This window comes from Mixophyes fleayi, chromosome 3, assembly GCF_038048845.1.
Source record: "Mixophyes fleayi isolate aMixFle1 chromosome 3, aMixFle1.hap1, whole genome shotgun sequence".
NCBI classification, from domain to species: Eukaryota; Metazoa; Chordata; class Amphibia; order Anura; family Limnodynastidae; genus Mixophyes; species Mixophyes fleayi.
Genome location: NC_134404.1, coordinates 344,936,463 through 344,950,901, shown reverse-complemented (window position 1 = coordinate 344,950,901; position 14,439 = coordinate 344,936,463). Strand labels below are relative to the sequence as shown.

The following is a 14,439-nucleotide window of genomic DNA, read 5'->3' as shown; positions in this document are numbered from 1 at the left end:
GTTCCATGTGGAGGTAAATTTAACCCCTGAAATACTTTTCCAAGGAGATGTTATAGTTCCATCACTGATATTTCCTGATAACAACATGGCTAAAAAGTGCAGTGCGTATATGGATTAGATTAAGGGGGTTGTAACACTGGTTCCATACACCATGCCCATTTCTTTACAGTACCCCTCATTTACTTTGGCCCATACGGTCCTTATCCCCAAACCAGGCAAAGACCCTATGTTGGAAGGGTCCTATCAACCAATTACCCTTTTGAACATAGACTATAAGCTTCGGGCAAAAATCATGGCAGACTGTTTAGAAACCATCCTCCCGTTTGTTAGCATCCCATCAGTTGGGATTTGTGGCAGGACGCCATTCGGTCAAGGGCATTAGAATAGCTATATTGGCGATTGTGGCCTCCAATTTGGGATCTACGTCCAACATGTTTCTCAGTCTAGATGCTCAGAAGGCTTTTGACTCTGTGGCATAGCTCTTCCTCCATGAAGTTCTCTCGCATAGACGTTTTGACACTGATTTTAGAGCCTTAAATGCTGTTCTCTATACTTACCCCAAACATCCCTCTTGGTCAATGGGATCACGGGTCCCCCACTGGAAATGTCTAGAGATTCTTGTCAGGGATGCCCGCTCTCCCCATTGCTTTTTAACTTGGTCTTGGATCCCATGCTTAGAGTCTTGCAGAATTGGAACCAATTGGAGGGGGATAATCGGAAATCTAGAACTCAAAATCACAGCTTTTGCTGACAATGTCATTATCTATACCTCCAATCCTGAAATGTCTCTTAGATCTTTGATGGCCCAAATAGTGGAGTTTGGATCTGTCTCGGGACTCACTGTTAATTTTGAGAAGTTCCCAGGCATGTATTTAGGTAGGGATATTGTGATTCCAGCTTGGGCACAAGACATTCCTATAACATGGGCAAGATTGGCCATGCCATACCTGGGCATCAGCTCCCGAGGGACATTCACTCTCTATATGATCTCAACATTTCTAAGGCGATAAATGCGGTGGAACACGAAATGAGAGGTTGGGGCCATTTAGGTCTTTCCTATGGAGGCTGAATCAATCATGATAAAAATGATTATATTTCCTAAATTCCTATACCCCCTTCAAGTGTTACCATTATTGCTGACCCGATCAGACTCAGTTACACTTGATGCAGATTTTAGACACTTTATTTGGAACTCTAAAAAACCCCGAATTGGGTTAGTAAAGTTACAGCAGTCTAGGGATAGAGGGGGGGCTTAATTTGCCAAATGTCACTAGATACAATCAAGAGGCCCAATTACAACATCTTAGGGATTGGCTGCACAATACTGACACCTACACTCATACTGTCCTTGATCAGAGCTTTATTCCTAGCCTCAATCTGTTGGGTTTTATACACCTTCATGAGCAGGAACTACCAGATCACACTCTACATAACCCACTCTTACTTACTACCTGTAAGCTTTGGCACCAACTTTGTCGCATGTACCAATTAAATTGCTATGCATCTACGCATCTCAATCTACTTCACTATCCGGATTTCCAGAATGGGATGGCCTCATTTCCGTTCACTGACTGGTTGAATTTGGGAATTATTAAAATTAGACCATTGATTGATGTAACCATATGACCTATGCTCAAGTCATCTCTAGTTATCCACATTTAGGTCCCCCACCATCTAGCTTTTTTTTCATTGCCAACATTACATTAGCACAGTCTTACGTACATTTTCCCCTTCTGACTAGAATAATCCCCTTGACATGCTCTCAAAACCTCCCCCAACTCATCATTTTGCCACATTACTCACTATTACGTACTCAATTTGACTACAATCATTTTAAAACTGGTCTTTCCTTATGGCAAGATCGCTTCCCGCATTTAACACCTGAGGTTTTTGAAAGCATTGACCAATTCCACAAAAACATTACCTGCCATGACCTACGCACAGGGGCGGATTGGCAATAGACCTCACCGGGAGTTTTACCGGTAGGCCGATGCCCCCCCTTCATGACGTCATGAGGCCGCTTGAGCTGTAGAACCAGTCCCATGCTCAATAATTTAGGACAGAAGCTGGATTGGCTTGGCCGTGCGCTGCTCTGCCTGTTCCCTTACAGAGTCAGCCGCGGCCATTTGTAAAGGCACCGCAACCTCTGTGCACATGCGCATTTCTGCCCCACGTCGACATCTGTGAGTGGCCTCATCAGAAGAAGTGCCGCGGGCTGCTCCTCCTACTCCTCACATCCAACTCTCTTTCATTCCTCTCACTCGCTGAGGAAATGACGCTGCCTGTTCCTGTACCAAGTAAGCCTGCACACCTTTACATACACGCTCCTCTGTTTTCCCATCTATGTTAGTTTCACCCTCTGTTTATGTTTGTAGCAGTCTGCTCCCTACCATTCTGTGTCTGTCCTTGTCAACACCTATTTCTGCCCCCCGTTGTGCATGTGCCTCTGTCATTTTGTGTATGTGCCTCTGACCCCCCCTTTCCTCTGGACAAGAGGTGGTTGTCAAGCAATGTGCCCCCACTTTGCACACTTTCTTTAACTGTTATCATCCACTCACTATTAAGATTCTTTAAATTTTCCTTATTAAACACTTTGCAATTATAACTTTGTTCCCCTCCTCTGTCCCCCTCCCCTGCCTTTGTGTGCATTCATCTCTGTCTCTTTATTGTGTGTGTCTGTCCCTTCCTTTCCATCTTTGTGTGTCGGTCTCTGTCTACAGTTTTGTACGTATACCAATGTCTCCCCCATGTGTCTCCCCATGTTGTTCTCTGTCCACACCCCAAATTGTTTCTGTGTCTGTCTCCACATTAAGAGTGACGGCACCTTTCTTTCTTCCCCTTTATTTGTATGTCTTCCAGTGTTCCTTCGTCTTATGCCCCCCCCTTCTCCCATCTGCCGCCACAATTCATTGGCCTCGTTACGCCTTTCCTTCCTCCTCCTCTGTAAGGCGATGTGGCAGGCAGAACCACTGCCGGTGGCTGCAGATCAGAAGTGAGATGGACGAACAGAAGCACAACCGTATCCAACGCCATAATTGAATGTGAGGATGGCAGGTAATCTCCTAATTTAATAAATTGTGCTAAGTGTCTGAATACATTTTTGTTACATTATGGGTTTTATTCATCATGCTCAAAATCCCATTAGTGCATGCGCAAATGGGGTTTCGAGACACTGCTGCTCAGGGATTCCTCAATGAAGATTTTGCATGAGGGGCTGATTTATTAAAGGATGGACCACTCTTTAATAAATCAATAGGGCTTTTGTCACTTCAAAGGTTTCTCATTGCAAAGGCATTCTCTTCACTGGCAGGGGGTACTGCTAGTAATAGCAGTATAATTGCTGGCGGTAACCCCTGCCAGTGGAAAGATTGCGTTTGCATGGGGAAGCATATTTAGCAAGTATTGTGGTGGAACTTATTCCAATGCAATACCTGTTCTGTTCTCACTATCTCAGTCACTGGCCTGGCTTACCAATGTTGTGTCTAGAGGCATGGTAATCCTGCCTACTTTGGTAGACCACACCTACAGTTGTGGCCCCGCCTACATAAGGCCACTTTTAAAAAAAATTCCAGGGCCACTTTAAGTTCCCAATCCGCCCCTGCCTACGCATAAATGTTTCTTAATATTTATCAAAGAGCATACCTATCCTCATCCAATGGCTTTCAGATTATCGGACTCTCATAATTGTCCGAAGTGCAGATCTCCCCGAACGGATCTGACACACTGCTTTTGGGAGTGTCCTCCAATTAAACATTTCTGGACCAGATCTGGAGATTCTCTATAGCGCATCTGGTGAATTACGCTCCTCTTTCTCCGAAATGGGCAATTTTTGGAATAATCCCTGCTAACTGTAAAATTAGTAAGTAATGTAGAAAATTATTGCTGGCAATTTCGGCTGCGGCCAGAAAGAGTGTTCTCCAGGTCTGGGCCCAGAACTCCCCTCCCATGTTTTCCTTCTTCAAGGAAAAACTCTATCAAATATTTCTCATGGATTGGACTGAAACGTCCTTGCAGAAAAACTCTGGAGTAAAACAATTTTTTGAAACGTGGGAGAGCTTTATCAACCTTCTACCTCATACTCTACGGACACAACTTTGGGACAGTTTCTATAATGCAGAGTGGTTTGAGTTGCGAATGGTTGCTGCAGACCCCCCAATTAATATGACTCCACCTCTTGGTATATAAACTCCCTTTTAGTTAGGAGAGATTTGATAGATACGCAAATGGTGTTTCTACATACCTCTTTTTCTTCTTCCCTAATATGATATGCCTTTGTTTCTGAAATAATTACATCTGGAAATTGCAGCCGGCTGCACTGGAGGGTGGGACATATGATACTAACTATTCATTGGATCGTAATGCACTTGTGAAAGGTAGGTATTTGTTTCCTATTGTATTTGCTGTTTTATATTGTATTTTCTGCCTCAATAAATAAATATATAAAAAAACAACTTACCTGTGCTGGAACAAAATTAAGAACGTGAAAAAGCTGAAGTCCGACGTGAGTGATCTGAGTGTAAGCTGATTTTATGACACCATGCAATGATCGCTGCTGCATGCTTAACAGTTCTTGCAACCACACTTCCACTGCACCCAGTGTATGTACTGGTTTCTCCAACTGAAAAAATATTTTATCATTTAAATGAAAACTATTTACTTATTTGAATATTGACAGTCATATCATTACTGGAATAAATGTACGTAGGGTTAAGATATATTAGGTTTGATAGATGATATAATATGCCAGAGAAGAGAGAGAGGTCACAGGTGACAGTTACCAACTTACTTGGGAGGGAAGAGTGATAGAAAGAAAGTTGAATCGATTAAGGGTGAAAAGAGGATAGATATGTCAACTTTTACCAAAGGTGAAATTAACATAAGGTACTAGATGCATTGGCAGACAATATGACAGGACTTTGAGTGGGGACATGACATTTCCGCTGTCAATGAGTTTTTTATCTGAATTAAAAGGGAAGATCATGGGCAGTACACATGGTTTATGTAGGAGGGACAGAGGACTATAAAAGAAAGTACAATTTGTGTCACAGTATTAGAAGAATAGGAGTAGATTTACTAAAACTTCTAAAAAGGAAAAGTACAGTTGTTGAACACTGAAATCAATCTGATTCTAGCTATCAAACCTAGAATGTACTACATAAATGATAGCTAGAATATATTTGGCTGCTATGGGTAACACCTCCACTTTTCCTTTTTAGAAGGTTTGTTAAAGTTACCCTTAAGTGTCCACCAAATACTGAAAGTAGGTTGTTTAGCTTGTCAAGGATAGTGCACTATGATTAGTAATGTTATTTATAGTGACTAAATCATAGGAGCAGGAATTTCTTCCAGCAGTACTCTTTATACAAGCTCTTTCTGAAGGAGCGTGATTTCTTACCTTGCCAAGCCTCTGGCTGTGCCCTTCAGGTGTGACATAGAGGCCACTGAACTATTTCATCTAGAGTTAAGGTCACCCACCGAGGAATATGCAGGCTAGCAGTGAAACCCATTTGATTTATCTTTAACTACTTTTGTAGGACCAAATTAAACCATTATATGCAATTAACAGGAACTGTTTCACAAAACTGACATCATGTAGTTGAACTAGGAGTCACCCTTCAACACTGATAACACTGGGCAAGGAACAATGGACAGGAGAGCAACCCTTCAACCAAGATGATCTAGGAAAGAAGTAGGACCCCACCAGCACAGAAACATCTAGATCCCACCTTTTTATTTTAACTTTATATTTTATATTTCTATATACTATTTTTTAAAATGTTTTGTTATCATTTTCTAGATGATTTGATTATATTTATTTTCACCAACACACTCTAAGAAGAAAGAACATAAACTTCAGTTAAGTAATAAAATAATTCAACAGGATGGTACTAAAGCTGTAGGAAATGTGACATTGATATGACGATTACTCTTCTGCACAGTGCACCTCCTAAAGATTTTTCGGACTTTGTTCACATGTAGCTCGCAGAGGGTAGAAAGGAGCCATGCACCTTAATGTGCACTGTGCGGGCCATCTTGGTACACTAGTGCAAACTAAGGAGTTTTATAGTGTGAGCACTTTGTAAATGACCCCTGCGGAATGTAAAGACAAAGCCTAGACAAAGAAGCTAATGGCCACACAATAATATAACTAACATTACACCATGTACCCAATGATAAATGCAAGAAACTTAGACCCCTGAGACCTGCAGACCTTATCTGAATTCCTCATAGGTCTGAATCTAAAGATGGGAAACTAGTAGAGCCATTATCACCAAGCACCACTACTTGAAAGCCAAAGAGATAATCCTAGCATAAGGTAGCAGTACTACAGTTCTGCCAGGACTGGTCACTGACTGTCTTGAACAAACTCAGAGAGCTCAAACCAGTCACTGAGCGTTAAATCCAGCTTGGCCACAAATTTACCATGCTGCTAATGGTCTCCTGATCTTCAACACCCACCTTTTGGGACCCTGCAGTTTCTGAAATGATTAGGCTTTATAGCAAAATTTCCAGACATTAAAGCACTATTGGAATGCCCTCTTATGAGTTGTCGCTGGGATGCCTGGCAAGAAGCCTAAAAATGGACTACGGTTACACATTTGCTTGCTTACGTTATTACGATTTGCTGATATCACTATATAACATGTTTTCTAAATAAGTATCTCCCTGTAACGTGAGCAGGATGACTGGCTAGCTCAGATAGTTTAATAATAGACTGCTCCATGGGCTGGTAGCATAAGAAAGCAAGTGGACAACTGCAAGTTCTGTCTTAAACAGTCCTGGAGAAGATAAACAGCCTAATTTCTAGCTCAAGATTACACTATATCTGCTTTATTCTCAATACTTTAACTGTGTAATCCTATGTCATGGTAATGAAAGACAACCATGATACAAACATGTATGTTGAGTTAATGGTATTTTGACATTGTGTTGTCATCTCACATACATAGCTAATAGCATGTATTGTTACTGTTACTGGAGTATGGTTTTATAGGATGATTGGTGATTTTTTAACATATTGCTTTAAATTACTATCTACATGCCCCAATTGTTCAGGTATGTTAGACTTGATGGATATGATTGTTTTTTTGACTGAAATGTTTGGACCTTCCTCCTTATGAGATGACTGTACTGTGTCACTAGAATTCGCACAAGAGATTTTGTATCTCTGTGTGATGTGTATATTTCTTAATTGTTTTATTGCCCATTTTCCCTTTGCCTTACTTAGGGTGTTCTGGACAACAAATTTTAACCTGTCACTAATACTGGTGCATGATGTAAGTGTGAAGACCATTAAATAGCCAAGTTTAGACATGAAACTTCCTACAGGCATGCGTTTGTCTGAGTGCTGCTTTTACATGTCCGCTTGTTCTTCAACTGCATCCTAGTGCAGGCATGGACCAAGCATTCATGTGCAGCATCCACATGCAGGTTCTTTGGTGCTCCTGCCTCGTTGTGAATGCTCACATAACACAACCTTTCTGATTCAAGTCCATGACTAAAAGGGAATGCTGGCAAGGTTTAACTCTAGGGGGCACATTTATCAATGTTCGCATAAAGCGAAAAATAGTTTTCAATCCTTATCCCAGTGATAAGGATTGAACTATTTCTCAAATTTATAAAGAATCCAACACAGAAACAGCAGTTCCGATAAACTGCTGTTTCTTTGATAAAAAAAAAACTTACCCTGCTTCTTAGGAACGTGCTGTCCACGGATCTCCTCCTGGTCTTCTTCACTTCTATTCTTACAGCAAACATCTCCACTCTGTCTCTGCAACTATAGTTGCAGAGCGAGAGCTGTGAGTGACAGGGAGGGATCATACGATCCCTCCACACATGCGCTGTCCAACTCTGCTCTTCGAAGCAGAGCTGATAAGCACTGAAAGTTTTCAACTATGTTAATGTACGCCAGCTTCAGCTGGCGTACATTAACATAACAAGTTTCTGAAAAAAAATATTTTTGGAACTTGTTAGATTGCTAGAGGGAGCAGTCACCATACTATTGAATGGTAACTGCTCCCAAAAATGAAGCAGATTGCAAAGCAGCAGATATCCATGATGTCTGCTGCGATGCACCATTCTTAAATATGCGGGGCACACAGAGGGCCGTGGATTTTACGGTAAGTGCCTGAAAGTGTTACTTCACTAGTTGTTGAATATGTCCCTAGGAGATGAGCAATGGGACCTAATATTTAAGTCCATGGCAAAGTGCTCAAAGAGTCTAGCAAGGAAATTGATGAAGGAAAGAGCAGTGCATGCCCAATCTTTCCTCAATATTTGCCTTGGGATGGCCTCTTTGTATGGCCGTCTATTGAGAAGCAGAGATAGCGTGAGTGAGGCATATTAATCAATACAATAATGTCCTGTTGTGACGCTTTCTTCCCTCCTCCCTGCTATGAAAGCCTCAGTTACCTCTGCTCTATTTTGGAAAAAAGCTGCGTTATATATAATGTAATACACATACAATCTGCACCAAAAATAGAGAGCTGGTGTTCTATATACAATTCTACATCTTAACTACAAATTGAAGGTGTGCAGATTGTTCCATAAGTTCCTGAACAAACCTAAAGCACCCAAACATGGATATGGCACCACACAGATCACAGTATATAGAGGGGTCTATTTATAAATGTTTGATGAGCCATACAAACGGAGAAAACAGTAGTTTTCTTCATAAAATGGCCATTGTATTATTTACTAAGAGTTCAGCGCAGGAGAAATCATTTCTACTGCCATAACCCATTTAACGTTTCTGAAGACAGTCCCCATATATTGATATTGGGATTGCGAAACTATGCAACTTGCAAAGCTGCAAACAGCTAAACTGAAATTTCAAACGCGTCAGATCACCCAGAGAACCCTATATACTTACCTTTATCCAGCCGGAGCCTCTCGCTCATGAACTATACTTTTTTTTTTTTTTTTTTTACGAGCGCATGCTGAATAGAAGAAGAAAGAATATGCATTGCGTGGGACAATCGCGTTGGTGTAAGGATAAATGTGAACCCCCATCCTCTATTACAGAGGTGGGCGAATATCACATTGCACTGCAAGGAGGGTAAGTTTTTAAGAAGCTTTATTATGTGATACATAATATAGCTTATCACAGTTCACTGAGCAGAATAAGTAAATAGACCGCATGGAATGATAAGGACGTGAGAATAAAATCAAGACATAATTTGTACTGGAAAATGGCTACATTTAGCAAACATATTCAGTACTTGTAGAACTTCACATCCAACATCCTAAACACTAACTTTAAACTGAGGTAACAAATCGACAAGTTGTGGGTACAGCAATCAGGAAGAATCTCAACTATTTAACTGTTTAGTGTCTGTTTAGCGCTGCGGAATTAGTGGCACTATATAAATAGCTGATGATGATGATGATGATCGATTAGTTATATAAGATAATTCTGTGTCACCAGGTCATAAATTGCAAGAGGGGAAAAAAATATACATTCACATATTAAACATTACTAGGTAAATGCAAAGACTTTACCTAATAGACAGTAAAATAAATGGGGTAGAAGGTAAAGCTTTTAAACAATATTTAGTTACCTGAATTTTTTCACCTTCCCGTGATATTACAGATAATATCAAGTTGTAGTTATTTGGAAAGAATTCTACTTCATTAATATTGGCAGACAGTGCTGGCAAGTGAGTCTGTAATGAGTTCAAATCATTATAAATATTAATTAGCACTTAATAATTTTCAAAGATTTATTAATAATCCATTAAGAAACCCTTTCCTCCAATATACACATATGCACGTATATAACAGCCAAGAAAAATGTGCAATTGTACAAATTGTTATGTGCTGCAAAAATCACTAAATGTTTACATAGAAGCACTTTGGTGGACCTGTCATACATTCACCATATTCTGGGTCTACATTACAGTGGTCACAATTTTACAGCTCAAATATAGGTGTAAACCTACAGTCACAATATTGTACATATCTTAATACATTGCGGCCACATCAAGAATTGGGCTTTTAGTTCAGAATGTTAAAGAATGCATAAAAATATATATATTTTGAAATATTATTTTTCTATTATGGAGATTTGAAATCAATGCTTTATTTAAATATATAAAGCATTGTTTGTTGAATATCTTCCATTGCCTTCCTGAGATGAAGATAGCAGAAAAAGGATTGAGGCGCTACTTGCACTGCGCAATCCTTTAAACATAGGCTTCAACATGCTTTGCATGGAAAAGTTATCGCCAGAGAAACTTTGTGAATATTTTCAGTGGTGGTGGTTACCGCCTGTGACAGCACATCAGCAGTCTTTGACAGACAAGGAAAAGCCCTATTTATGGCGGAAAAAAAACTTTTTTGACGGAGATAGGGCTTTTCTCAGGTAGACGTAATACAACATTTTGTGAAAATGGAAACTAACATTGTATAAGGCAGCACGGTGGCGTAGTGGTTCGCACTTCTGCCTTACAGCACTGGGGTCATGAGTTCAATTCCAGACCATGGCCTTATCTGTGAGGAGTTTGTATGTTCTCCCTGTGTTTGCGTGGGTTTCCTCCGGGTGCTCCGGTTTCCTCCCACACTCCAAAAACATACTGGTAGGTTAATTGGCTGCTAAAAAATTGACCCTAGTCTATGTCTGTGTGTCTCGAGTGTGTTAGGGAATTTAGACTGTAAGCTTCAATGAGGCAGGGACTGATGTGAGTGAGTTCTCTGTACAGCGCTGCGGAATTAGTGGCGCTATATAAATAAATGATGATGATGATCATAATGATTTCATAAAAACAAGACAACTGTGCAAAAGTGCTAGATCCTGATTATGGGTTAAGGCCGCCCTAGACTATTATGCTTGTAGCGCCCCCTCGCCATCCATTCAAGGCTAATATGCGGTAGGTAACAACTAACTTATCCTTCATTCCACCACCTCACCATTGTTTACATTTGCATGTTTTCGAACCTTAACTCCACTTGGCTTTTTAAGATGTTCCCAGCAATCTTATTCACTCATTTCATTTTCATTAATATGAGGACAGTGTATGGAGGCATGAATGAGCGCTACTGATGGTGAAGAGATGAAGGTGGAGGGGGCTGTCACGTCTGTGCCTGTTTCCATCCTCGTCTCTCCTACTCGCAATTCCTCAAGCACCTGTCCACGAACGACTCATTGTCTTCAGTCTTTACCATCGGAATACGTCAAGATTAAATCCTTTCAAAGTTTCTTTTTCTTTGGAGAACAACTATTCTCTTATATATTAAAATTAATAAGAGTTTATACCTCGCCCTATCACAATTTTGCACCCCCAAAAATATTTTGTCCCCAAAAGCTTTTCACTCTAGGCTGCAGCCTAATTAACCTATTGGATAATCCTCCCTTTCGTGCCTGTTTTGTCCACCTCCCCTTAGGATAACCAGAGTTTCTGAAGCATTGGTACTTTGTGTTTATTGTTCTGTAATATTTCACCCTGTATGGTCTACTGTTTGTACTATGTAAGGCGCCTAACAAATTAATAATAATAATAATAATAATAATAACCAGGCCTTGAAAAGTGCAATCCTCCAGTGCAAGTGCTGATTTGCAATTTTATGTGCCTAAATTTCAGGAACACACCCATGTTTAAGGGTAAGTGCGTGGACTTACGGGCCAAGATGACAGCATCTGTAGTAGTACAACAGCCCCTGGGAGGAATTGGGTGGTTCAGAGGTGTTCTCTGCTGGCGGGAGGGCACACAAACTTTTCCTCCACACCAAAGAATGTCAGATGAGAGCATGGCAAGAAATTTTACTAATCTCTTCTCATGAAACAGAGGGGTTGGAAAAGGGGAACAGTTAAATGAGTACACATCTATATAATAGTTGTATTTTGCATCTTTTATCTGTGGGAAAGTGTATTTTCATTATCACTTTGAACAATGTAATAAAAAGCTTCAATCACACAATAGTGACAATGTGTAATAAAGACAGTCCCGATGTCACCTCATTCTCATTAATAATTTAATGCCACAGTTAGTCTTATTTTAAAAGAAATACTGAAAAAGAAGGGAATGATGCAGTGGAAGTGGTTTGGACTTTAATGTGACGTTTTCCTGTTTATATCCTGGGCAATTTCAGGAACATCCACAAACCAACAAATATAGGACCCGTTCTGGCCGTATCTTTTACAATCTTTAATTTGCTATTTATGATGTTTTTATTACAACTCTATATTCTAGTCTAAATATGTACTACTGCTTTACATTAACCATGTAATTATACCTGTATGGTGTGCGAATCACTTGCTTGCCCTACAATTTGCAGCAGTACAGGGTCAGATATAAAAAAGAATCTCGGAAACTGAAGCCTCTTTTTCTCCAAATACCTTAAAAAAGACAACAACCCAAAACCATATTTAGTTGCTTATTTTATTCTCATTAATTATTATTATTATTATTGTTATTATTTTTATTATTATTATTATTTTCTCATTATTAGATTTAAAAAAATCATTATTGCAAAGGATGGAAGAGAATATGGTATTGGTATGTTTTTTTCATTTTATATATATTTATGAAAGTGCTAGGTAGAAAAAGAAACAGGACTCCTGTAGGGTCCAGATAAATCAGGATAAATATGCTTTGATAGTTGGGTGGTAAGCATCTAACTTGATTTAAGATAAAAAAAACAACATAATATTACTAGCGTAATGCATGAGAATATTAATGTAAATAGCCACAAGTCATGTAACACACACATCGGGACAGCAGTAGGAGAGGGTTGGCAGCATATGTCTGTGAGCCAAAGCCAGAGAAGAACGGAGAAAGCAGAACAAGTTTCCCAGTTCTTCCTATAGCATAGAGCCCTCCATATGATTGTGATATTCTAAACTCATCAACATGAAACAGCTGCTGTAGGAAGTCATCAAGTATATAAAAGTTTTGCAAACTAGTATCCATTACCCAAAATTTTCACTCCAAATATAGCACTAGTCAATCATTTAATGATTAATGATATTGATGTTGAATAAAGATACAAATTCATTGAACTTATCCTTTTGTTCCTTCCCCGATGATCTATATCATCAAAAAATCTAAGCCAAATAATTACATATCAGGTATATTGTTCATTGTCTGGAGTGAAGACAACTTTGCTTTCCCACCACCCCAGGTAAATATTTGCATAAATGGGGCCATAAGTTTTACCCATTGCTGTGCCCCTAATTTGCAAATAGAAATTTAAATTAAATACAAGTCATTCTTTGTAAGTACAAATTATATTAGTTCCAAGATGAAGTTATTATGTTTATTATTCACCTTTATTCAGAAGAAATATTTTACTGCGTCCAATCCTACGTGATGTTTTATACTTATGTATAATGATTCCACAGTGCATCTACAAAGCCAAACATTGGTATTTACATTTAAATGTTGTAATGTGCCCAGTACATCCATTGTGTTACGAATATAAGATAACTTTCTCACTGTAAATCTTCCAAAATCTGGATGGCTTCTGCATCCTGTGGTGTAAGTTCTAACTCATTACTGAAAGCAGTATTTAAACCAGTTTGCTTCTGTTTGAAATATTTATATAAAAGTATCTTTCTGGCATAGAGGTGGAGGTCCTTCTCCAATTCAAACCTATCAGGACTGTTTGTAGGTGAAAATGATAGACTTTTAGATAATACAATTATATTATGCTGTTGTTATCTCTTTTGCCGAAAAGTTGATAACTCAAAGATTGTTCTGAATCCTCTACCGTTTTAAGTGCTTGTGACGGAGTTGGGAATTGCCCTCCCATTCCTTGTTGCCTCGTTTTCTCAAATTTTTTCCTACTCCTTCGTGTTTTCTGGTGAACATATCTATTATGTCTTCTGTTGTCCTGGACCCTCTGCCTAAAAAATCTATTTGTATGGTTGATGTATCTCCTGATTTTCTAGGACTCTCAGTACATTCTCCTTCAGAGGTTTTAATTTCTGGCATACTGTAATTTTAACTTCTTGTGTCTTATCTAGTTTTGTTAATATTCCATTTAAAGCTATAATTAGTATCAAAGTAATTTGTATCTCTCATGGACTTCCTTTTTTTCTTCTCTAAAAGAAGTTGTTCAATTCTTTTTTGTGTTTATCATAGAATTTTTTTAATTTGTCTAATCATTCAAATTATTTAAATGTTTCCCCTAATTCAGTAATTTTTTGTGTATATTCCTCAAGCTTTATTTGATGTTTAATAAAACTTTTTATTAGGTCAATAGAGCATTGAAGTAAAATATGTTCCCAGTCTTGTCTAAGACCATCATTTGCAAATTCATAAACTGGCAATATTTTGGGTCTAAGACCTCTAGGTGCCAGATAATAATTAATATACTGGTCAAATGTTGTCTTATGTCAGAAAGTTTTACATTCCCTTATCAATAAATATTTTAAATCAAATAAATTATCAGTCCACGTTTTGTCCTGATTTGTAGTTTCCCATCACTGAATATTAAACC

The 14,439-nt window shown here is 38.9% G+C and overlaps 1 protein-coding gene across 1 annotated transcript in view; it reads right to left on the bottom strand.

Annotated features, from left to right (window-relative positions):
• Positions 1-14,439, bottom strand: part of DNAH8 (dynein axonemal heavy chain 8) — a 354,390-nt gene that overhangs the window by 178,714 nt on the left and 161,237 nt on the right. Inside the window, exons 39-41 of the mRNA XM_075204457.1 lie at positions 12,232-12,334; positions 9,561-9,665; positions 4,457-4,618 (exon numbers count right to left, since the gene is read on the bottom strand). Coding sequence (XP_075060558.1) covers positions 4,457-4,618; positions 9,561-9,665; positions 12,232-12,334 — 370 coding nt within the window. The remainder of the gene's footprint in view (positions 1-4,456; positions 4,619-9,560; positions 9,666-12,231; positions 12,335-14,439) is intronic.